Consider the following 24460-nt stretch of genomic DNA (forward strand, 5'->3'; position numbering starts at 1 on the left):
AATTTGAAGCAAGGACAAGACAGTACTTAATTCAAACTCACGGAAACCCCTCCTAAATCCCAAGTCCTAGTCAAGACCAAACCTTGAGTTAAATGAGACCATGAAAGAGGAAATAGGCTCATCCTTGCAATTAGAAAGAGTATTACAAAAGTGGAAATCGTTCCTTCAAAGGAGAATTGCCCACTCAAACATGTTCCCAGAATTTAACAAGGTTTCCAGAACATGGGTTATACTTGATGTGTGGTAGAAAAGAAGGGAGGATAGCACTAATAAACTTCCACGATGAAGCTCTTGTAGCCCTAGCCAAAATTCCAACATCCTAGCCCATGAATACTTGTAATTACCTTCGCCCACACTTTGTCTCTATCCATTGGAAATCTCCACAGCCATCTTGTTGAATCCCCTGATAAGCCAGGAGGATATTATAGTGCTGAAAACCCTTGAGATTATCCACCATGCACCAAAACGTTGAACAAACATGGGACCAAGCACTGTGTGATAATTCAAAGTGGATTAACAGATGATGAATAGATGCTTCCACCTGGTTGCATAGGCTGAATAAGATTGGGACCACTACTCCTTTTGACAGCAGATGATCTGTGGTCAGGATTCTATCTAGGATAGAAGTCAAAATGAAGAAAGTCAGATTAGTGGGGACTTTAGATTTCCATATCCAACACGGCAACACCAAACCACCCTATTCCTATTCAGCTCCAACAGTTGGTTGAAGAAAGAACTAACAGAGAACTGAAATTGTGACCAAGTGACTTGTCCAATTGAATGGGTCAACAAGTTGAAAACACTGCAAAAGCCAAAGAAATTGGGTACATATATTATTTTTGTGGATGGGCATCCAAAAAACCTTTTGGAGGAATCCCATACAGATCCTTTTTTTTAATTCACATTTTTGTAAGTTGAGTTTCACAGAATGTTTAAGTGAGAAGAACTCACTATAAGCCAGTGATTAAAATAAGGGAAAATTCTCAATAGGTACCCTGTACTTTAGGCCGAGTGTCAATTTAGTACCCAAACTTTAAAATGCGACAATCTAATACCCAAACTTTCATTTTGTAACAATTTAGTACTTGGCATTAATTCACCATTAAGTATCATAGAAAAAGACACAAATACCCTTTAAGTTCCATCTAATTTTCTTTATCAACCTTCTGTTAATAACCATACGATCCAGCAATGGATGACATACACTCCGACACTCTGGCGCTTGTAGGAACTTGGCGAGCCCAAAGTCTGCAACATGGGCATCGAAGTCCGAATCAAGTAGGATATTGTTTGATTTCACGTCCTTATGAATTATAAGAGAGCAGTCGTGGTGAAGGTAGCACAATCCCTTCGTTGCCTCCACTACAATTCAGTACCTCGTCTCCCACTATAAGTGCGTACCCTTCTATACGTTCGTTGCCTGATTACTTTGCCTAAAACCTCTGTTTGTCGTCGAAGAAATGAGAACTTTGGCGATTGATCCTTCTATACGTCGCCTAAATAATGTCTGTATCTCCGTTCGTCACCTGAAACCTTACAAACCTATTTTCCGGCGAAATTCCGCCGGAGATATTTGGTCTAAAGATGCTTTCCAAGATTAATATCAGCAGTAACAACATTACAGGCTAGATCCATATCACTTTGGCGCACCGCAAGTCTTTATTGTCGGTAGATTTCAGTCGTAATGAATCTTTTCGACGAAATCCCAAGAGAAATTGCGAACCTCGAAATCCTTAACACACTGAACCTATCAAGGAACCAACTTACAGGACAAATTCCCAATGAGATAAGATCAATGACCAGCCTGACAATACTTGATTTATCCTACAATAATTTGGCGGGTCCGGTGCCTACTGGTGGGCAATTATTCTTGGTCTCCAATGACACCTCTTTCATGGGAAATCCCAATCTTTACAGCCCATTGCTTCATTTACAATGTTTACCGTCCCAAAACTTGGATGGATTTTCAGGCCGAAGAACGTAGTACTCTTCTTTACACTTGTCAAGCAATGGATCATTTGATTCATTTATATAAAGTGGGGAGCCGGGGACACATCGCACTTGGTCTGACACACACGACAAGCTCTTTCTTCCTGAAATCATATACCAATTTTCTAATTAATCTTCAATCATCTATGAAAGCAAACGAAAATGCAAGCCGTGAGGGATACCGTCTCAAACATTGTCGACTTGGCCATGGCCAGGGTGGACAAGACCAAAGAGCAGGTTCGTTTCGTTCCTTTTTCTATCTACATTGTCTGATCGATAGGAATCTCAACGCTTCTTTTGCTTTCTACCTTTGAATCATTTCGGCTTTATATAATCTCTTGACAGGTGAGCAGGATGACTGGTACCGACGATAATCAACAGCAGTTGGGTGATAGTAACAAAGTAGGCAATGGTAGAAACGTAGGCAACACCAGTTTGGCATCTGGAGACGACGGTCTAGGTGCTGGGTTTGCAGGGAATGAAGCCAACACGGGCTGGTCAAACACAGGGGGAGAATGTCGCGTGTTTGTTCTATTAGGCCTTGTCACTATAGCTTTAAAGCTCAAAAGCTACCGGAAAAAATGTCGCGTATCAAAGTTTGGAAACTGACCACGTTCCAAAAGCTCGATTTCGAGGTAGAAGATGTGGTCGAATGCTTGAAGGAAGAGAACATCATCAGAAAAGGTGGCATCGGAATCGTCTATTGTTGCTCCATGCTGGATGGTGTGGACGTGGCCATTAAGCGCCTGGTGGAGAGAAGTAGTGGCAGAAGTGACCACAACTTCTCTACTGAAATTCAAACTCTGAGAAGAATTTGACTCTGAAACATTGTTCGGTTGCTGGGCTTCGTGTCTAACGACACTGAAACATACCGAACGACAGCCTGGGAGAACCATTGTTAGGTGAGCGGCCATAATCTAGTGGTGGATTGAGGCTTCACCTCCATCAAGAGATTTGGATTTCCAAAACCGGGTTCTTTTTTTTTTGAGAAAGAAAACGATGAACAGTGTGTTTTAATTCTAAGGGTAATTTTGATATTTTAAAAATCTTAAATCTCACGTGAGGTCACGTGATATACATAACCGACTGTCTATTAACAGTAGGTACTAGATTGTCGCATTCCAAAAGTTAGGGTACTAGATTGTCGCATTTTAAAGTTTGGGTACTAAATTGGCACTCGGCCTAAAGTACAGGGTACCTATTGAGAATTTTCCCTTAAAATAAAAAATAATAGAGTTATTTTGTGTCCAAAATTTAGGAGGGGATTGCTGGACAGAGAAGTGGATGAATGTTTATTTCGGCTGGAAAATCTTGAAAATGAAATAATTTCTCCGGGTGAAACAGATGATAGGTGGTGGAAGGAATGTAATAGTGGTCAATTTAGGGTGGTGTCATTCTATAATGCACTCATTCATAAACAAGTGGACAGAACTGGGTTAAAAGGCATTTGGAACAATAGAATGCCCCCAAGGATGGAAGCTTTTGCATGCTCGGTGGCCATGAATAGCTCACTTTAGATCATCTGAAAGAAGACGCTTCCAACTTCCCATCATTTGCTATTTAGGATCACGGTCCATAGTCCTAGTGAGATTTGGGGGGAATTCCTTGAAATCTACGCATTTTGCTAGGTGGCAATACAAAATATTCCAAGAATTTTAACTATCAAAAAAAAATATTCCAAGAATTTTTTCCTTAATATCTCCAAAATTTTGCAGATATGCTGGTGATATTTCAGACTTCATTGATAGATTATACATTTAAGGTTTAAAAATTTTAGAATATTTTAAAGAATTTCTGATATTTCATTGATTATTGGATGATTGACTTGCCAAATTGATACGACTCACTTCTAAGTCACTATAATTCAAAAGAAAAAAAAATGCACACAGCTACAAAAGAGGATGTTTTTATTGATAACTGTGGAGTTTATTTATAACAAATAAAAAATGGTTATGTACATGATGCCAAAGCATCCCCAAGGATTAAGTATTGATAACTCCTTTCGAGCCATTTCCTCACCCTACAATTATTTCTTACAACAGATTACCCCAAAACATTTGTCCCTATTTACCCATTGCCTAGTCATTGCATCGGCTAGTTCATTTGTTAATCTATAAGTCCATGTGAACCTTGCATGTACTTCAGCTGCCAGCTTTCTTATCTCCGTCAATTCATACTAATATTGCCAAGGGCCTTATTTTGTTGCAGCCATTGCACCACCACCTTTGAGTCCCCCACTACTATTAACATTGTATGGTTTTAGAGTCCTTGCCATCCTTAGACCATGCACAACTGCTAATAGCTCTGCTCTTATTGAATTACCCATACCTATAGGCCCTGGAATATAGTGCCATGATGCTCCCATTGTGATTTCTAATGACCCTCATACCAGATTTTCCTAGGTTACCCAAGCTGCATCCATCAAAGTTTAACTTAACTCCACCAGCTGCTGGAGGGGATCACCTCGATGATATCACATCTCTTTGGAGGGGATAGCTGCTATTACACCCCAATTCCTTAACAATTCATCGCTTGAAAATTCTTCAAAGATCCTCAATGTTTTGATCCAATGCACAGCTTTGATTTGTATTCTTTCCTTTTATCATTTCAATAGATCCTTTCTTTTCGAATAACCTGTATGGTTTTAGAGTCCTTGCCATCCTTAGACCATGCACAACTGCTAATGGCTCTGCTCTTATTGAATTACCCATACCTATAGGCCCTGAATATAGTGCCATGATGCTCCCATTGTGATTTCTAATGACCCTCATACCAGATTTTCCTAGGTTACCCAAGCTGCATCCATCAAAGTTTAACTTAACTCCACCAGCTGCTGGAGGGGATCACCTCGATGATATCACATCTCTTTGGAGGGGATAGCTGCTATTACACTCCAATTCCTTAACAATTCATCGCTTGAAAATTCTTCAAAGATCCTCAATGTTTTGATCCAATGCACAGCTTTGATTTGTATTCTTTCCTTTTATCATTTCAATAGATCCTTTCTTTTCTTCGAATAACCTGTTGTTCCTTTCTTCCCATATCACTCATAGGACTGCTGCCCTCAAGCCCTGCACATCACCCTGGCTCTCCTAGTGGTCACCAAAAAGAAAGAATTCTTCAAGAGTGTTGAACACCAAAAAAAATGAAAGAGATTAATAGATGGTTCATAGATTCCCCACTTGCATAACACAACACGCAGACATGGAGTGATAAGCGCGAAAGGGAGCTTTTTTTTGAAGCATCTCACAAGTGCTTTTTTTTGTGGTACACCTCCCAACAAACCCTAATTTTGGGAGGAATAGGTTCACCCCAAATTTCCTTGACTGGAAAGGTGTTACTGGGAGGTACAAAGAAGGGAAGTTAAGGCTCAGTTTGGGAAGAGAATTAAGGTTAAAGTTCAGGCATAAGATTCCCCACTTCCTCATTTCTTTTTATTACACCTCCATTTTGAATTTAAATAAATTGTGGCTTTTCATTTTCATTTTAAAATTTAAATAAAACTTTTCATTTAAACCAGACCTTTTCATTTGAAATATGCATCTTTCCATTAGTGTCTCTTCCTGGCAACCTTTCTTTGACTTGTAACCTTTCTCACGAGTTGCCAATGGGTCTATATAAACCCATGGACATGTGAGACTAAATCACCATTTAGAAAATGTCTTCTCTCATTTCTCTCTACATTTTCTTTGTCTGCATATTACTGAGTTGAGAGATTGTTGTAGTTCATATTAACTCAGTATTCTGAGTGCATGGTTATTGAATGACTTCAAAACTGTTGAATTCTGGAGCAGAATGCCTATATACTGTGTTGCATCAGATTTGATCCAGAAGAAGTGAAGTTCTGCTTAAGGATAGTGTTCCAGACATGCCTCAGCCGATAAGTTTCTCTCACTGCGGTTCTTTGGCTAACGGACTGCTGCTCGCCGGAAGACTCTGGCAGATCTGGTCGACGGCCATTGGCAGCTGTCCCCCCTTCAGAGTTCCCTTCCCTACCAGAAAGGAATAGCTCCATCAGGCATCGCAGCTCCCTCACTTCGTCTTTGATCTCACGGACTTCGGAGCTGGTCTCCACGAGTTGGTGCTCGAGGTCGTGGACCCTGGATGGTAGCTGCTCCAGATCACCCATGACGCCTTGCTCTGATACCAAGTTGTTGAGGGCCCGAGAATAGGATCTCGTCACGGGTCGGTCCATGGGGAAAACCTCCTGTTTTCCCTTGTTCCTTCCTGCTCTTGATGAACCTATCTTGGCGCCTCTGGTGATTTGTTCAAGAGATCACCAACTCTCCTAACCCACTTCTTCAACTGAATATTCGATATCTCATTCAATAATGGGGTCTCCTTAAATAGGAGATTACAAGAGTCCTAATCAAAGGGAGTCTCCTTGCTGAATAGGGAGACTTCCAGTTCTATCTTGCTAAGGATAAGATAAGCTAATCCTAATCTGATAAGCTACTAACAAGATAAGATAAGAGATAAGAGCAATAAGATAAGAACAAGCAAAATGAGCTAATCTAATCTAGATAAGGCTGTTGTTGCCGAACTGGGTAGGATGAGCATCACTGAATCATTGCTGCTGCTGGCGGTGGGTCAGGTGCCTGTTGCTGCCGGCGGCGATGGTACGTCTTCCCGAGGAAGGCGTCCACAACATTACTCCGTTCCTGGACTACGAGCTTGTCCTCAAGCTCAAACTCTGGATATGTGGCTTGGAACTCTGTCAATGGGATCCATGTGGCTTCTGTTGATGGTAAATTACACCATTCCACCAAGACTTCAAGGATTCCACGATTGAAACGAGAGCGGGTGACAGCTTTAGGTTGAGGGACCAGCTTGCCATCTTTCAAGGGTGGCAGGGAGGGAACTTGGTCCGGGGGAACACCCGTAAATGGCTTCAGGAAGGAGATGTGGAAGACATCATGAATCCGGCTGGTCTCAGGCAATTCTAGCCAGTAGGCCATGTTGCCAATCCGTCGTAGAACCTTGTAGGGCCCATAGAACTTGGGGGCCAGCTTCGGGGCAGCCTTGTGGCGCAAGGAGCGTTGCCGGTAGGGCTGGAGTTTCAACCAAACAAATTGTCCTGGATCGAATGACAGTTCCCGGTGGTGCTTGTCATAGTGGAGCTTCGTGCGGAGCTGGGCCTGCTGTAAGCGAAGGCGGACGTCGGCTAGGAGGGCGTCGCGTTCTTGTAAGGAGTGATCAATTGCTTCCAAACGAGTAGAACCCGGCTCGTAGGACAGCAAGCGGGGAGGATCCCTGCCATAAACGACGCGAAAGGGAGTCATGCCGAGGGAAGAATGGTAGGCTGTGTTGTAGCAGTACTCGGCCCAAGGGAGCCAATCCACCCACCGTCGTGGTTGATCGCCTACGAAACAGCGGAGATACATCTCGATTGTGCGGTTAACCACTTCCGTCTGACCGTCGGTTTGTGGCCGGTAAGCTGATGAGTAGGCCAGGGTGGTGCCTCGTAGCCGGAACAACTCTCTCCAGAAGGCACTAGTGAAAACCGGGTCTCTATCGCTGACTATGGATTCTGGTAGCCCATGTAAGCGAAAGACATGTGTAAAGAAGGCGAGGGCAACCAAAGTGGCACTGTACGGGTGTGATAGAGGAATGAAGTGGGTGTATTTAGAGAAGCGGTCGACTACCACGAAGAGAACTGATTTGCCACCCACCTTGGGTAGTCCCTCAATGAAGTCCATGGAGATGTCGGCCCATATCTGTGTCGGGATGGAAAGGGGCTGAAGGAGGTCTGCCGGGTGTAGGTTTTCCCATTTGTGTTGTTGGCATGTGGAGCAATTTTGAACAAAATCTCGAATAAAAGTCTTCATACCTCGCCAATGGAAATCAGTCCGGACACGGTGTAGTGTTTTTTGAATGCCCTCGTGGGTGGAGTTATGGATGCTGGTGATGATGGTGGGGATCAACGGGCAGTCTGGTGGAAGATGGACGCGTCCCTTATACAGTACCAACCCGTCTTGAAGTAACCAATTGGGGTCGGCGGTGCCGGACTGGATCTACTGTAGCAAGAGCAACCATTTCGGGGACTGTGGTGCTGCCTTCTTAATGTCATCAAACAGAGAGATCCGAGGTTGGGAAATGCTACACAGAACCATCGCGTCTTCAACTCGCCTAAACGAGGCATCAGCTGCGCGATTTGAGGATCCCGCCTTATATTCCACCCGGAAGTCAAACCCAAGCAGTTTGCTAACCCAATGCTGCTGAGGGGAAGTGGTGAGACGCTGCTCTAACAGGTATTTGAGGCTGTAATGAAGTTTTAACGACAAACGACCACCCCCACAAATATGGCCTCCAGTGCTGGACGGCTCGGGCTAGGCCAATTAGTTCGTGCTCATAGGCTGGAAGCTTCAGGTGCCGGTCGGCCAGTCTGCGGCTGAAGAAAGCAATCGGATGCCCTTGTTGCTGTAGTACGGCCCTGATACCCACTCCGGAAGCATCGCACTCGACTGTGACTTCGAGGGCGAAATTAGGTAATTGCAAGACAGGGCATTTCTCAGTGTCAGGAAAGCTTCATCTGCTGCGTCGTCCCACCAGAAGGAATTTTTCTTCAACAAGTTGGTTAACGGGGCTGCCAACACTCCATAGTTCTGTACAAATTTGCGGTAGTAACCCGTTAAACCGAGGAACCCGCATAAGACCTTGGCTAATTGAGGTTTGGGCCATTCTTTTATAGCCTGAATCTTGGAACTATCAACTGTCACACCCTGCCCATGGACGACGTGGCCGATATAACGAACCTGTCGCTCCCCGAAGGGGCACTTGGACCGTTTCAGGAATAATTTGTGTTGGCGTAGGAGCTCGAAAACGGTCCTCAGATGGTGGACATGCTCTACCCATGAATTGTTGTAAACGAGGATATCATCAAAGAAAACTAAAACAAATTTGCACAGATGGGGCTGGAATACCTCGTTCATTAGTGACTGAAATGTAGATGGGGCGTTGGAGAGTCCGAATGGCATGACTAAAAATTCGAAGTGGCCAGGTGGGTGCGAAAAGCAGTCTTCTTCACGTCACCGGGAGCCATGCGAACTTGGAAGTATCCGAACCTGAGGTCCAACTTAGAGAAATACTGGGCACCATGCAACTCGTCCAGCAGTTCGTCCACAACGGGAATAGGGAACTTATCTTTGATCATTCGGTCATTGAGTTCTCTATAGTCAACACAGAACCTCCACGTTCCATCCTACTTCGCCACCAACAGAACCGGCGAAGAGAAGGGGGAGTGACTTTTGCGTATGATTCCTTGGTTCAGCATCTCTGTACATTGTTTCTCTATCTCGTCCTTCTGTAAGTGAGGGTAGCGATAAGGCCGGACAATGACTGGTGCTGAACCCGCCACCAAAGGAATACGATGGTCGCAAGCTCGGGAAGGGGGAGGCCCTTGGGTTCCTGGAACAGATCTGAAAACTCGACGAGAAGTTTTTCCATGGCTGTCGGTTCTGTCTGAAGTGCATGGACCTGTGGTGTCCTTTCTTTAACCCTGCAACTGTGCCATGAAACTTGCTTTCCATTTAGGTGGAAGGTCATGGTGAGTGCGCTGAAGTCCCACAAAATCGGCCCTAGGGTAATTAACCACTTGACCCCTAGAACAATATCGAACCCATCCAATGAAAGAACAAATAAATCAGCAAGAAACAGTTCAGAATTGACCTGTACCGGCACGCCCTTATAAATTCCTAGACTGTGAACTCTCTCACCATTTGCAACCGCTACCTATAGTCGCGGTCGAAGCTCCATTGGCAGCTTTAACTGAAGGGCGGCATGTTCACTTATGAAGTTGTGTGTACTCCCTGAATCGACGAGAATGTGCACCGGTTGACTTGCTATCTGTGCCTGTAACTGCATGGTCTGAGAAGTTTTAATGCCGGTGATCGCATGGAGAGAGATCTTTGGCTCAAATATGACTGGTTCTTCTTCCTCCTCCTCTTGTTCATCGATGAGGAGGCAAAAAAGCCTCTTGCATCTATGTCCTGCCGAGTAGAGGTCATCACAGTTGAAACATTGGCCTCTGTACTTGTCATTGGTCTAGAGGCGGTGGTGGTGGGAGATTTCAGTTCTCGGCTGGTAGCAGAAGAGGGGGTCGTTGCTACTGATCTTAGGGGTACCCATGAGTTTGGTGGCCGACCCACATTAAAAATCCCGTGGTTGAGCTGCAGTTTGCGCTCGAATGCACGGGCTAAGTTCATGGCTGTGACCAAATTTGGGGGATTCTGCATCTCGACATCCACCCGCAGGGGTTCTGATAGCCCTACCGTGAACATATCCACTTGTTGGTCGGGTCGCACGAAGGATACCCTCGCGAGGAGGGTTTGGAACTGTCGCTGATATTCAACCACTGTGCCGGTCTGTTTAAGGTTAATCAGCTCACCCAGTGGATTGCTGGTCAGTGGGGGTCCGAACCTAAGAAGGCAATAGGACTTAAACTGGGGCCAACTGAGCCCGGGTTCTTCTTGCTCTAACCGATAAAACCAAAGTTGTGCTTCCTCTGTTAAGTAAAAGGCGGCTAGACTTACCTTATCCCGGTCATCTGTCCGTTGGTTCCGAAAAAATTGCTCGCAGCGATACAGCCAGCCTAAGGGGTCTTCGTTGTCGTTGTACGACGGGAATTCCAGCCTGCTGTACTTGGGGACGACTGCGGTTCTTTGGCTAACGGACTGCTGCTCGCCGGAAGACTCTGGCAGATCTGGTCGACGGCCATTGGCAGCTGTCCCCCCTTCAGAGTTCCCTTCCCTACCAGAAAGGAATAGCTCCATCAGGCATCGCAGCTCCCTCACTTCGTCTTTGATCTCACGGACTTCGGAGCTGGTCTCCACGAGTTGGTGCTCGAGGTCGTGGACCCTGGATGGTAGCTGCTCCAGATCACCCATGACGCCTTGCTCTGATACCAAGTTGTTGAGGGCCCGAGAATAGGATCTCGTCACGGGTCGGTCCATGGGGAAAACCTCCTGTTTTCCCTTGTTCCTTCCTGCTCTTGATGAACCTATCTTGGCGCCTCTGGTGATTTGTTCAAGAGATCACCAACTCTCCTAACCCACTTCTTCAACTGAATATTCGATATCTCATTCAATAATGGGGTCTCCTTAAATAGGAGATTACAAGAGTCCTAATCAAAGGGAGTCTCCTTGCTGAATAGGGAGACTTCCAGTTCTATCTTGCTAAGGATAAGATAAGCTAATCCTAATCTGATAAGCTACTAACAAGATAAGATAAGAGATAAGAGCAATAAGATAAGAACAAGCAAAATGAGCTAATCTAATCTAGATAAGGCTGTTGTTGCCGAACTGGGTAGGATGAGCATCACTGAATCATTGCTGCTGCTGGCGGTGGGTCAGGTGCCTGTTGCTGCCGGCGGCGATGGTACGTCTTCCCGAGGAAGGCGTCCACAACATTACTCCGTTCCTGGACTACGAGCTTGTCCTCAAGCTCAAACTCTGGATATGTGGCTTGGAACTCTGTCAATGGGATCCATGTGGCTTCTGTTGATGGTAAATTACACCATTCCACCAAGACTTCAAGGATTCCACGATTGAAACGAGAGCGGGTGACAGCTTTAGGTTGAGGGACCAGCTTGCCATCTTTCAAGGGTGGCAGGGAGGGAACTTGGTCCGGGGGAACACCCGTAAATGGCTTCAGGAAGGAGATGTGGAAGACATCATGAATCCGGCTGGTCTCAGGCAATTCTAGCCAGTAGGCCATGTTGCCAATCCGTCGTAGAACCTTGTAGGGCCCATAGAACTTGGGGGCCAGCTTCGGGGCAGCCTTGTGGCGCAAGGAGCGTTGCCGGTAGGGCTGGAGTTTCAACCAAACAAATTGTCCTGGATCGAATGACAGTTCCCGGTGGTGCTTGTCATAGTGGAGCTTCGTGCGGAGCTGGGCCTGCTGTAAGCGAAGGCGGACGTCGGCTAGGAGGGCGTCGCGTTCTTGTAAGGAGTGATCAATTGCTTCCAAACGAGTAGAACCCGGCTCGTAGGACAGCAAGCGGGGAGGATCCCTGCCATAAACGACGCGAAAGGGAGTCATGCCGAGGGAAGAATGGTAGGCTGTGTTGTAGCAGTACTCGGCCCAAGGGAGCCAATCCACCCACCGTCGTGGTTGATCGCCTACGAAACAGCGGAGATACATCTCGATTGTGCGGTTAACCACTTCCGTCTGACCGTCGGTTTGTGGCCGGTAAGCTGATGAGTAGGCCAGGGTGGTGCCTCGTAGCCGGAACAACTCTCTCCAGAAGGCACTAGTGAAAACCGGGTCTCTATCGCTGACTATGGATTCTGGTAGCCCATGTAAGCGAAAGACATGTGTAAAGAAGGCGAGGGCAACCAAAGTGGCACTGTACGGGTGTGATAGAGGAATGAAGTGGGTGTATTTAGAGAAGCGGTCGACTACCACGAAGAGAACTGATTTGCCACCCACCTTGGGTAGTCCCTCAATGAAGTCCATGGAGATGTCGGCCCATATCTGTGTCGGGATGGAAAGGGGCTGAAGGAGGTCTGCCGGGTGTAGGTTTTCCCATTTGTGTTGTTGGCATGTGGAGCAATTTTGAACAAAATCTCGAATAAAAGTCTTCATACCTCGCCAATGGAAATCAGTCCGGACACGGTGTAGTGTTTTTTGAATGCCCTCGTGGGTGGAGTTATGGATGCTGGTGATGATGGTGGGGATCAACGGGCAGTCTGGTGGAAGATGGACGCGTCCCTTATACAGTACCAACCCGTCTTGAAGTAACCAATTGGGGTCGGCGGTGCCGGACTGGATCTACTGTAGCAAGAGCAACCATTTCGGGGACTGTGGTGCTGCCTTCTTAATGTCATCAAACAGAGAGATCCGAGGTTGGGAAATGCTACACAGAACCATCGCGTCTTCAACTCGCCTAAACGAGGCATCAGCTGCGCGATTTGAGGATCCCGCCTTATATTCCACCCGGAAGTCAAACCCAAGCAGTTTGCTAACCCAATGCTGCTGAGGGGAAGTGGTGAGACGCTGCTCTAACAGGTATTTGAGGCTGTAATGAAGTTTTAACGACAAACGACCACCCCCACAAATATGGCCTCCAGTGCTGGACGGCTCGGGCTAGGCCAATTAGTTCGTGCTCATAGGCTGGAAGCTTCAGGTGCCGGTCGGCCAGTCTGCGGCTGAAGAAAGCAATCGGATGCCCTTGTTGCTGTAGTACGGCCCTGATACCCACTCCGGAAGCATCGCACTCGACTGTGACTTCGAGGGCGAAATTAGGTAATTGCAAGACAGGGCATTTCTCAGTGTCAGGAAAGCTTCATCTGCTGCGTCGTCCCACCAGAAGGAATTTTTCTTCAACAAGTTGGTTAACGGGGCTGCCAACACTCCATAGTTCTGTACAAATTTGCGGTAGTAACCCGTTAAACCGAGGAACCCGCATAAGACCTTGGCTAATTGAGGTTTGGGCCATTCTTTTATAGCCTGAATCTTGGAACTATCAACTGTCACACCCTGCCCATGGACGACGTGGCCGATATAACGAACCTGTCGCTCCCCGAAGGGGCACTTGGACCGTTTCAGGAATAATTTGTGTTGGCGTAGGAGCTCGAAAACGGTCCTCAGATGGTGGACATGCTCTACCCATGAATTGTTGTAAACGAGGATATCATCAAAGAAAACTAAAACAAATTTGCACAGATGGGGCTGGAATACCTCGTTCATTAGTGACTGAAATGTAGATGGGGCGTTGGAGAGTCCGAATGGCATGACTAAAAATTCGAAGTGGCCAGGTGGGTGCGAAAAGCAGTCTTCTTCACGTCACCGGGAGCCATGCGAACTTGGAAGTATCCGAACCTGAGGTCCAACTTAGAGAAATACTGGGCACCATGCAACTCGTCCAGCAGTTCGTCCACAACGGGAATAGGGAACTTATCTTTGATCATTCGGTCATTGAGTTCTCTATAGTCAACACAGAACCTCCACGTTCCATCCTACTTCGCCACCAACAGAACCGGCGAAGAGAAGGGGGAGTGACTTTTGCGTATGATTCCTTGGTTCAGCATCTCTGTACATTGTTTCTCTATCTCGTCCTTCTGTAAGTGAGGGTAGCGATAAGGCCGGACAATGACTGGTGCTGAACCCGCCACCAAAGGAATACGATGGTCGCAAGCTCGGGAAGGGGGAGGCCCTTGGGTTCCTGGAACAGATCTGAAAACTCGACGAGAAGTTTTTCCATGGCTGTCGGTTCTGTCTGAAGTGCATGGACCTGTGGTGTCCTTTCTTTAACCCTGCAACTGTGCCATGAAACTTGCTTTCCATTTAGGTGGAAGGTCATGGTGAGTGCGCTGAAGTCCCACAAAATCGGCCCTAGGGTAATTAACCACTTGACCCCTAGAACAATATCGAACCCATCCAATGAAAGAACAAATAAATCAGCAAGAAACAGTTCAGAATTGACCTGTACCGGCACGCCCTTATAAATTCCTAGACTGTGAACTCTCTCACCATTTGCAACCGCTACCTATAGTCGCGGTCGAAGCTCCATTGGCAGCTTTAACTGAAGGGCGGCATGTTCACTTATGAAGTTGTGTGTACTCCCTGAATCGACGAGAATGTGCACCGGTTGACTTGCTATCTGTGCCTGTAACTGCATGGTCTGAGAAGTTTTAATGCCGGTGATCGCATGGAGAGAGATCTTTGGCTCAAATATGACTGGTTCTTCTTCCTCCTCCTCTTGTTCATCGATGAGGAGGCAAAAAAGCCTCTTGCATCTATGTCCTGCCGAGTAGAGGTCATCACAGTTGAAACATTGGCCTCTGTACTTGTCATTGGTCTAGAGGCGGTGGTGGTGGGAGATTTCAGTTCTCGGCTGGTAGCAGAAGAGGGGGTCGTTGCTACTGATCTTAGGGGTACCCATGAGTTTGGTGGCCGACCCACATTAAAAATCCCGTGGTTGAGCTGCAGTTTGCGCTCGAATGCACGGGCTAAGTTCATGGCTGTGACCAAATTTGGGGGATTCTGCATCTCGACATCCACCCGCAGGGGTTCTGATAGCCCTACCGTGAACATATCCACTTGTTGGTCGGGTCGCACGAAGGATACCCTCGCGAGGAGGGTTTGGAACTGTCGCTGATATTCAACCACTGTGCCGGTCTGTTTAAGGTTAATCAGCTCACCCAGTGGATTGCTGGTCAGTGGGGGTCCGAACCTAAGAAGGCAATAGGACTTAAACTGGGGCCAACTGAGCCCGGGTTCTTCTTGCTCTAACCGATAAAACCAAAGTTGTGCTTCCTCTGTTAAGTAAAAGGCGGCTAGACTTACCTTATCCCGGTCATCTGTCCGTTGGTTCCGAAAAAATTGCTCGCAGCGATACAGCCAGCCTAAGGGGTCTTCGTTGTCGTTGTACGACGGGAATTCCAGCCTGCTGTACTTGGGGACGACTGCGGTTCTTTGGCTAACGGACTGCTGCTCGCCGGAAGACTCTGGCAGATCTGGTCGACGGCCATTGGCAGCTGTCCCCCCTTCAGAGTTCCCTTCCCTACCAGAAAGGAATAGCTCCATCAGGCATCGCAGCTCCCTCACTTCGTCTTTGATCTCACGGACTTCGGAGCTGGTCTCCACGAGATGGTGCTCGAGGTCGTGGACCCTGGATGGTAGCTGCTCCAGATCACCCATGACGCCTTGCTCTGATACCAAGTTGTTGAGGGCCCGAGAATAGGATCTCGTCACGGGTCGGTCCACGGGGAAAACCTCCTGTTTTCCCTTGTTCCTTCCTGCTCTTGATGAACCTATCTTGGCGCCTCTGGTGATTTGTTCAAGAGATCACCAACTCTCCTAACCCACTTCTTCAACTGAATATTCGATATCTCATTCAATAATGGGTCTCCTTAAATAGGAGATTACAAGAGTCCTAATCAAAGGGAGTCTCCTTGCTGAATAGGGAGACTTCCAGTTCTATCTTGCTAAGGATAAGATAAGCTAATCCTAATCTGATAAGCTACTAACAAGATAAGATAAAGAGATAAGAGCAATAAGATAAGAACAAGCAAAATGAGCTAATCTAATCTAGATAAGGCTGTTGTTGCCGAACTGGGTAGGATGAGCATCACTGAATCATTGCTGCTGCTGGCGGTGGGTCAGGTGCTTGTTGCTGCCGGTGGCGATGGTACGTCTTCCCGAGGAAGGCGTCCACAACACATTCAAAATTGTAATAACTATTGGGTAAATAAATTCATGAGCCACACACAAGGTGCCAGCCGGCTGGTTGGTAAGGTCTCCTGCTGGTTGTAGTGGAGACTTGGGATTGAATCCCGTCTGCACCTGGGTTGGGGGGTTTATGGGTTTGGGGGATGGGCTCCCCCCCCCCCCGGGTTGTGTAGACCCTTGGAGAAGAATCTATCAAAAACAGTAGCAGGAATTTAATAAAAATAAAAAAGAAAAAATATCAAAAAAAAAATCATGAGCCATACTATGAAACTTTGGGAGAGAATAGTTTGAACAAAGATTATGACATGAAACAAGTATATCAGAGGACCAATTTGGGTTTTTACTAGGGAGATCAACAATGGAAGCTTTCTTTCTTTTACAACGATAGATATAAAAGTTCAAATAGAAAAAGAGAGATCTTAATCTAGTGTTCATTGATCTAGAGAAAGCATATGATAGAGTTCCTAGTGAGATAATATGGTGAGTCTTGGAAAAGAAAGGGGTTCCAAATAGGTATATAGAGCTAATTGAGAATATGTACAAGGGTGCAACCAACGTTAGAACACCTCTAGGAGAGACATCAGATTTTACAGTTATGATGGGTATTTACCAAGATTTAGCACTTAGCCCTTATTTATTTGCACCAGCACTGATCATAGATAAACTGACTAAACATTTTGAGGAGTTCCTATGGGTGCATGTTGTTTGCTAATTATATTGCTTTAATTGATGAAAGCAATGAAAGATTAAATGCAAAATTAAAATTTTGGACAAATCCTTGTAAACAAAAGGTCTTACAATAGGTAGGAATAAAACGGAATATATGATATGTAAATTTAATAATAACAAGAAGTAGCTTCAATAGGATATAAAATGAGAGTAAGCAGACTGCAGAAGTTTGTTGCAAGTAAAAGGGGCAAGAAGGGCTAAGGCTAGACCAAAAAGGACACTGGTAGAAGTAATAAGAAATTATTTAAGTGCCAATTATTCAACAATGGATATGGCATTAAACAGAACGGAATCGTGAAACAGGATTCATGTAGCCAACCCATATAGTTGGGATAAGGCTTGGATGGTGACAAGGATGGAGTGAAAAAGGCTTGATACATCTTTTCATTACATGCAGATACACCAAATTCATTTGGGGTGTTTTCTTTTCCCTATTTGGAAAAGTGAATGGAAGCCTATGGGTTTAAATGAGCTACTTGCATTGTAGCCAATAATCCAGGAGAGAAAGAAAGCTAGAATATTTTGGAGTTATATTCCTTTTGATGTAGTTTGATGCATTTAAAAGGAAAGAACAAAAGAATCTTCAATATGTTCAGAAGAATCAAGATAGACGGTGTTCCTTAATTGGAAGTAAATTTCTGGATTGGATTCTTGTGCATCCAGAATTTGCTTATGTACAAAGAGCTATTTTCTAGGCTTCATTTTGGGCAACTCTAGGTCTAGAATAGTTATATGGAAAATGTACAACAATGGATTAGCTTGTTATGACTGTATTGATCATTTTGTATGTTTTCCTCTGGGTTTGGATGTGTTTTTTATCAATTGGGTTTGGATGTTATCTCGTCATATTACCCAATTTTTGTACTTTGTCTATGATTAATAAAATTTTCAATTTATTTTGCTATCAAGAAAAAAAATCAAATGTGATTTACAGCGCATGCAGCATTTCAATGCAAGGAGGAATATGAAGTGTCACTTCAAACTTGATTTGAATAAAACTGCACCTGATTATTGGAAACAGCAGTTAAAAACTCTGCCTTCACTTTGTATGCTGGTAATTTTTCCCTGAATGACTGCATTGCTTTTGAACCATCGCTTGCCTGCCAGTAACCAAAGCCACACGGATAACAAAAATGTATAATTTGATGTTAATAGCACAACGTTACTTCTCATGACCACTATAGAACTTTTTGGTGCACAAAATATTGATTGCTTATAATGCATGATATCAGTCAGGTATAAATGAACCTTCATCTTCTCCTGCCTGTTCTTGAGTTCAACACTAAATTTCTCCTTGGCCTTATCAGCATCCAATGTTGATTCAGATTTTATTATATTTACAGAAGGTGATGATTGTTTCACTCCTTGACTTGATGCACAAGATGAGTCATCAGCATGTACTGCTTCCTTTGAGCTAGCCAAGAGATTCCCCACTCTTCTCTCAGTCTCTGTGGACATTCGGATCTGAAAGAGAGAGAGAGAGAGAGAGAGAGAGAGAGAGAGAGAGAGAGAGAATTTAGATAAAGGAAAAATGAACTTCTTGATTCAAAGGAACAAAAAAAAAACCTTCTGTCATGCAGTTAACAGCACCTCTTTCTGTGTTGATCCATGACGCTCATCAAGATCTGCCCGATAATTTGGCAACGGAACTTTGCTGACAACAAGTGTCTTCCCTTCGTTATATGCATGGCTTTCTTTCCACAAATATGAAATCAGTAAAACAAATTGTCAGGTGGAGCTGAGCCACGGCAACTCTAAGCAGATAACATGATATTAAAAATATGCATACACCTCAAGCACTTCGTACATTTTTTCCTATTTCTTGATTGGAAACTAGGAAATGCAAACCTTTTCAAAAGAAGACAAGACTAAGCAAACTGAAAAATAAAAGAACCACCCGGGTATAAACATCAAACAACCCAAAAAAGAAGGAAGCAAAACAACATAAATATACAAAGTAAGAATACCTATAGAAGGAAGACATCCACTAAGACTCAAGTATACCAACTCCATTTGTCTCAAAAATGAATCAGCTAAGGAACTAGCAAACCTATCCGGTATCTGCATAGTTGTCAATGTGTCACCTAGGTGACAAGGTACCCAACCTGCCTAAATGCCATGGCTTACATAAAAAAAGGCACCCATCTAGATACTAGTCGCCCGACTAGGCAATAAGATGCCCACTTAAGCAACAAAAATCACAATTCTAGTATGGCTCACTATTATTACATGTATTGCATCCTATCATATATAATATATATCACTCATGTTTATTTTAAGGGTCTTACCATTAAAACATAAAAGATTCAAGGGTTTTAAGAAAGAAGAAAGAAAGAAAGGACAAAGTTTTCTTCTTTTTAAACAAATAAATAGAAAAAGGGCTCTGCCCCTTGTTTTTCCCTTTTCATTACTCTCTTTCTTGAAATTACTTTATTATACCTCCTCTCCCATGTTTATACCCACAATACAATGATTGCTTACGTCTATCTTTAAGTTGGAAATACTCTCAAAGCATTTCATTAGAAGATTTAGGTTCCTTACCCCCTCCTAACCCTTATCCTCACAAAAAAGGATTATATCACCCACAAATTACAGGTGGGTAATGACTGTCATTCCTACCAATCCTCCATTTTTCTATTATACCTAGATTACCAGGCCTCAAAATCAACCTACTAAACACATCCACAATAAGTGTAAGAAGGAATGAAGATAATGGAACTCCTTGTCTCAATAATCCCCTCTCAGAAGGGGGAAAAAAAAAAAACTCCTTTACTACCCCATTTACCAACACTAGTTGTGGATACAAGCTGAGTTGTGCAGAATATTAGACTATTCAAGATTGGCTTGATAGAAAAGCATAAGATTCAAGTTTAAGCTCCAACTCGATTTGAGCTAGAAATACTAGCTTGACTTTGGTTCAACTCAAAAGCTCATATAGTTCGAGCTTGGCTCAACTCAAAAGCTCATATAGTTTGAGGTCAGCTCAACTCCAGATCAATAGTGAGCCAAGCTTCATATAAAAAATTAAAAATTATACATATCATCATCATCATCCATGCCTTCTCCCAACCATATGGGGTCAGCAACACGAATCCTATTTCGCCAACCTGTCCTACTTAAAGTCATATCCACTATTAAACCATTAGTGCTTAAATCATTTCTTACTAATTCTACCGATGTCCTTTTTGGTATCCCTAACTCTTCAGCCTCTTCTAGCCCCTTCCCCTTGTAACAAATCAATTATTCTATCTAGAGTTGTTGGTGATCTTCTATGCATGTAACCAAACCACCTTGGTCTACTCTCTCATTTTTATCACCTTTTGGAGCTACTCCTAGGCTCCTACAGATGATAGGGGTGAGCAAAAAAAACCGAATCGGTCGGTTCGATGTTTTCAAAAAACTGAAAGTTTCGGTTCATTTCGGCTAACCATTTAAAAAACTGGCGGTTAACCGAACCAACCAATATATATTTTTATATAATATTATATATATATATATATTATTTTATTTCTTTAAAAAGTCAAATAAAAACGTTCGACAGTCTGAGAGTGTTTAGACTGCCAAACTGAGAGTTGAGACAGGTTCACCAATCTGGCAGCCAGCAGTCTAAGTCGTCTGACAAACTGACACCCGCTAGCCGCTGCGCGGGCCTATCTTTTTCTTTCCCTCTCTCTCTCGGACCCTCACTCTCTCATACTCCCTCTCTCTGAACTCTCTCTCTCTCTCGCCTCTCAGTCTCTCTCTAAACTCTCTCTCTCTCGCCTCTTAATCTCTCTCTGAGCTCTCTCTCTCTCTCATGCCTCTCGAACTCTCTCTCTGGTTCTGGCCTTTGGCGCTCCACCCTCCGACCGATTCACCGACGGCCTCTGACACCGGCGATCTACGACACTGGAGGCTTAGCCTACGGGTTAGAGACTAATGCATCTCGGCAACACTGGCGATCCCAGTTACCGTGTTTTTACTTTTTTTTTATTTTAAGGGCATAAAAAACCGAAAAACTGAACCACGGTTAACCAGTAGACCGGTTAACCTGTTGTATCGGTTCGATTGAATGTAAAAACCGAACCTATCGGGTCAGTCCAGAAAATTACCCCACGATTCGGTTGGGCACCCCTAACAGATGACTTCAATTGTTCCACTCATCCAATTTAGCATCCGCATTTCCGCCACATTCATTTTTTGAACATGTTTCTTGACTGCCTAACACTCTGCTCCATACAACATAGCTGGCCTTCAACTGTTTTATAGAATTTTCCTTTTAATCTAAGTGGTATTTGCCTATCACATAAAAGTCTAGATGCACCCCCTCCATTTTGCCCGACCTGCTCTAATTCTTTGGTGGTGTCCTCAATTTCTCCCTTGTTATGAATTATGAACCAAGGTACCGAAAATGGTCACATTGAGTTATTTTTTGGTCTCCAATCCTAAGGGTATCCTGATTTACACTGTATTATTACTAAAAAAATCGTATTATACATATAAAAAATAAAGATATTATAAATATAAGCTCAATCAGGCCTACAAGCTTCACGAGTCGAGCTTCATGCTATTTAATCTCAACTGGATTAGATACCAAGCCTATATGTTGGGCTATAGTTCAGTTCGAAGCTCGATTTGGACCAAACCGAATCGAGCTTTTTGAAAGCCAAGCTCAAATGGCCCGTGAATAGCTTGATTTGTGTCCACCCCTAACCAACACCAAGTAGTTGCAAATTTTTAGACAGCCCATGATCCACATTATCCATTTAGCACTAAAGCCACATTATGATAATACTCTTCCCAAAAAGGACTGAACCATATCATAGCCGCCCTCCAAATCTAACTTTCACCCAAAGTCTCTGGAATGGTTTGCCTCAAGTTTCTTAGGAATCAATGTTGAACATAGCATTTGCACCTGGACTTATAGTTCTCCTTTCATGAAATTCTCTGAATACATCCAATAGAATTCCTTTCAATATCTCCTAATAGTGCTAAATAAGGCTATAAAGAAGCAATGTAGCCCTAGTGCATTTGATATATACATCTATACATGGAAAATACTGCCATTTTAATTACCTCAAGGTCAATGAATCTCCCAAATACCGCCACTTGTTCCCCCAAGGCTTGGCTAATCCAGTCCCTCCACCATCAGCCCACCACTTTAGGAACTGATGGCAATGGATGGGTATCAAGTGATCTACAAAACTACTAGACAATTTATCAGGTTGTGAGATCTCATTAATTACTAATCAGGACACAAGTTTTGTTTTTCCTTCCATTCATAGTTGAGTTCAATAAAAAATAAAAAAATAAAACTTTTAAATAAGGAAAAGCATAAAAGGGCTTCCTTTTGAATTAGTTCCTTAATTTTTTTACAAAATCTCCTTCCTTTTCTTTACCCTTCTAAAGATCTTTGTTGTAGTTTTTAATTTTCTCTTTGAGGTGCTGCAGCTTCCTACAAAATATAACCTTCCCATCTAGAAATGACATCCTCTTCCAACCAAGACGTAGCATTCTTGATGAAAGACAGATGAGCCAACCACAAGCTTTCAAATCTGAATGGAGTGAGTCAACTAAATAAGCATTCCTAAGCAAGAGCTATAGGGCAATGGTCAGAAATAGGTCGGGGTAGAGCTCTACAAGATAAACCTTCCCAATCTACTGAAGACGCTAATTTATCTGGTTACAGGAAGTAGGGTTCACCTACAAGTTAAAGCCCCCTCCTAAACACTTTGGCCCTCCCATAACCCTCTAATGGAAAGCAACTCCTCCTAAAACTCCCTCCTTTCCCTATACAAGTTTGGACCCTACATGTTCATCATAAACTACTCCAATCAATCATTTGCATTATTTAATTTTGTCAAAATGATAGATCTCCGGTCTCCCTACTAATTACTTACAAACTCATAAATAGGTGAATCACATGTCAATATTATTTCCTCAAAAACACTCCCCAAGAAGGTGCCAAGTTGACTATGGTGAAGGCACTTCTTTTACAGCAGAATTTGGAGTTCTTCAAGGTCCAAAACTGGCCTTCTCTTCGGGCTGGAATGGGCTGCTTAGGGAAGAAGACTGCGAAGTGGTAGTCGGCTGGACTCATACAACAGAAAAAGGCCTCTGGTCCATTGGAACATAGATGAAATGGAGGGAAAAACGCAACAAACACTAAAGTGTTGATGTCAAGGTTGAACATTTCATTCAGGTCAGGTGAACTCCTAGATCAACAAAGTGCCTATATAATGCCTTGGCAAGGGAAGGAATAGATACATATGATTTGGTTTTGGGGGCTCTAGGCCCACATTTAACAATGTAAGACTTTTATAACATATTTCGTATTTGATAGGTCAGCCTCTAGCAGTTGTAACTTTCTCCTAGAAGCAGGCTGATCAAAAATTTTTAAAAATAATAATAATAAACACCCTAATATCGAAGCTTAAAATATGGCTTATCACCATGCAATTGAGTTAACCAAACCCATTGAATACCAAGAAAAGGAATATTAACCCTTTTAAATATAGTTATATGTGCATACAACGAGATGTGAATGTTAATATGACCACCAAATAGGTAATGTCTGTACTTGTCACAGCATTCACTTCTTTTTAAGACCAAAATTGAGATCACATCACGAAATGCTTTTATTTTCTAAGTGCCAAAACTCCGGAAGCTCAAAAAAATAAATAGGAAAGAAACACACTTACAAGTAAAGACCCAATTGAGAAGCCATATCAGCCAGAGTTTGTTGCCCCTCACGACTGTAGTTCCTCTTAATAATCATCTCCTGCTCACCCCCTTTTTTCATCTGTTCCATCTTGTTCCACCATTCATCCTCATCAACGACTTCAAGCTATGTCAACCAGAACATCAAAGGAAAAGAAAGGAAAGGAAAAATGTCAAACAACATATCACAGCATGACCAAAAGGCAGTCACTGGTTATAAACTGAACCAATATTTCCAAAACACGATTACCAGAAAGAATAAACGTTTTAAAACCAGAGCTACAAGAATTACACATCTATTAGAACCCTAGTTAAAATAATACCTCGGCTGCCTTCTGTCTCAGACGCTCTGCTCGCCAGGCGGGATCCCACCAGCGCTGCTCACCACGGCCGCCACCCCGGCCACCCCGGCCGCCGGCTCCACCCCCTCGGCCTCCTCCTCGTCCTGCTCCTCCGCCTCGGCGACCACCTTGGTAGTTAGGACGGTAAGACATGGTGGCGCTCGTCCTCTGCAACCCAATCCCAAGCCCCTGCTGACCCGCCGAAAGAAATTTGTAAAACAAGCAGGAGCTGCCGGCCAAGCAACGCAGGGACATTAAAATACACCAGCAGGTACTATGCACTTGCAACACTTTGTATCTTTCCCCGGTCTTTTCGGTTAAAGAAGCACTTGCATGGTAAGGCCTTAATCTGGACCGTCCGATCAGTATAACCTAATTCGGAGAGGCATTATAGCTAAAAACTCTTTATTTTTAACTTTTTTCTGTTTTATTATGGGTTAATTACAACCCCCCCCCCCCCGGGGATCAATGACAACAAAGACCCGCTCTGATGGCGCTCCGTTACTTCACAAAAATTCTCACTTGCTTGT

The 24460-nt window shown here is 44.0% G+C and overlaps 1 protein-coding gene across 3 annotated transcripts in view; it reads right to left on the reverse strand.

Annotated features, from left to right (window-relative positions):
* LOC104590367 (RNA helicase family protein) overlaps positions 1-24212 on the reverse strand; it is a 74733-nt gene extending 50521 nt beyond the window's left edge. Inside the window, exons 1-5 of one of the 3 annotated variants that reach the window (XR_016077451.1) lie at positions 23913-24212; positions 23571-23716; positions 18481-18580; positions 18139-18354; positions 17895-17990 (exon numbers count right to left, since the gene is read on the reverse strand). Coding sequence is in view for 2 of the 3 variants with exons in the window: in XM_010249006.3 (XP_010247308.2) it covers positions 17895-17990; positions 18139-18354; positions 18481-18580; positions 23571-23716; positions 23913-24185 (831 nt within the window). In the remaining variant the exon portion in view is untranslated. Of the gene's footprint in view, positions 1-17894; positions 17991-18138; positions 18355-18480; positions 18585-23570; positions 23717-23912 lie in introns of those variants that run through there. The other 2 variants (XM_010249006.3, XM_010249015.2) reach the window with 2 other exon arrangements.
* Positions 24213-24460: the final 248 nt, after the last annotated feature.

Source organism: Nelumbo nucifera, chromosome 6 (assembly GCF_055504915.1).
Source record: "Nelumbo nucifera cultivar China Antique chromosome 6, China Antique-T2T, whole genome shotgun sequence".
Taxonomy (NCBI): Eukaryota; Viridiplantae; Streptophyta; class Magnoliopsida; order Proteales; family Nelumbonaceae; genus Nelumbo; species Nelumbo nucifera.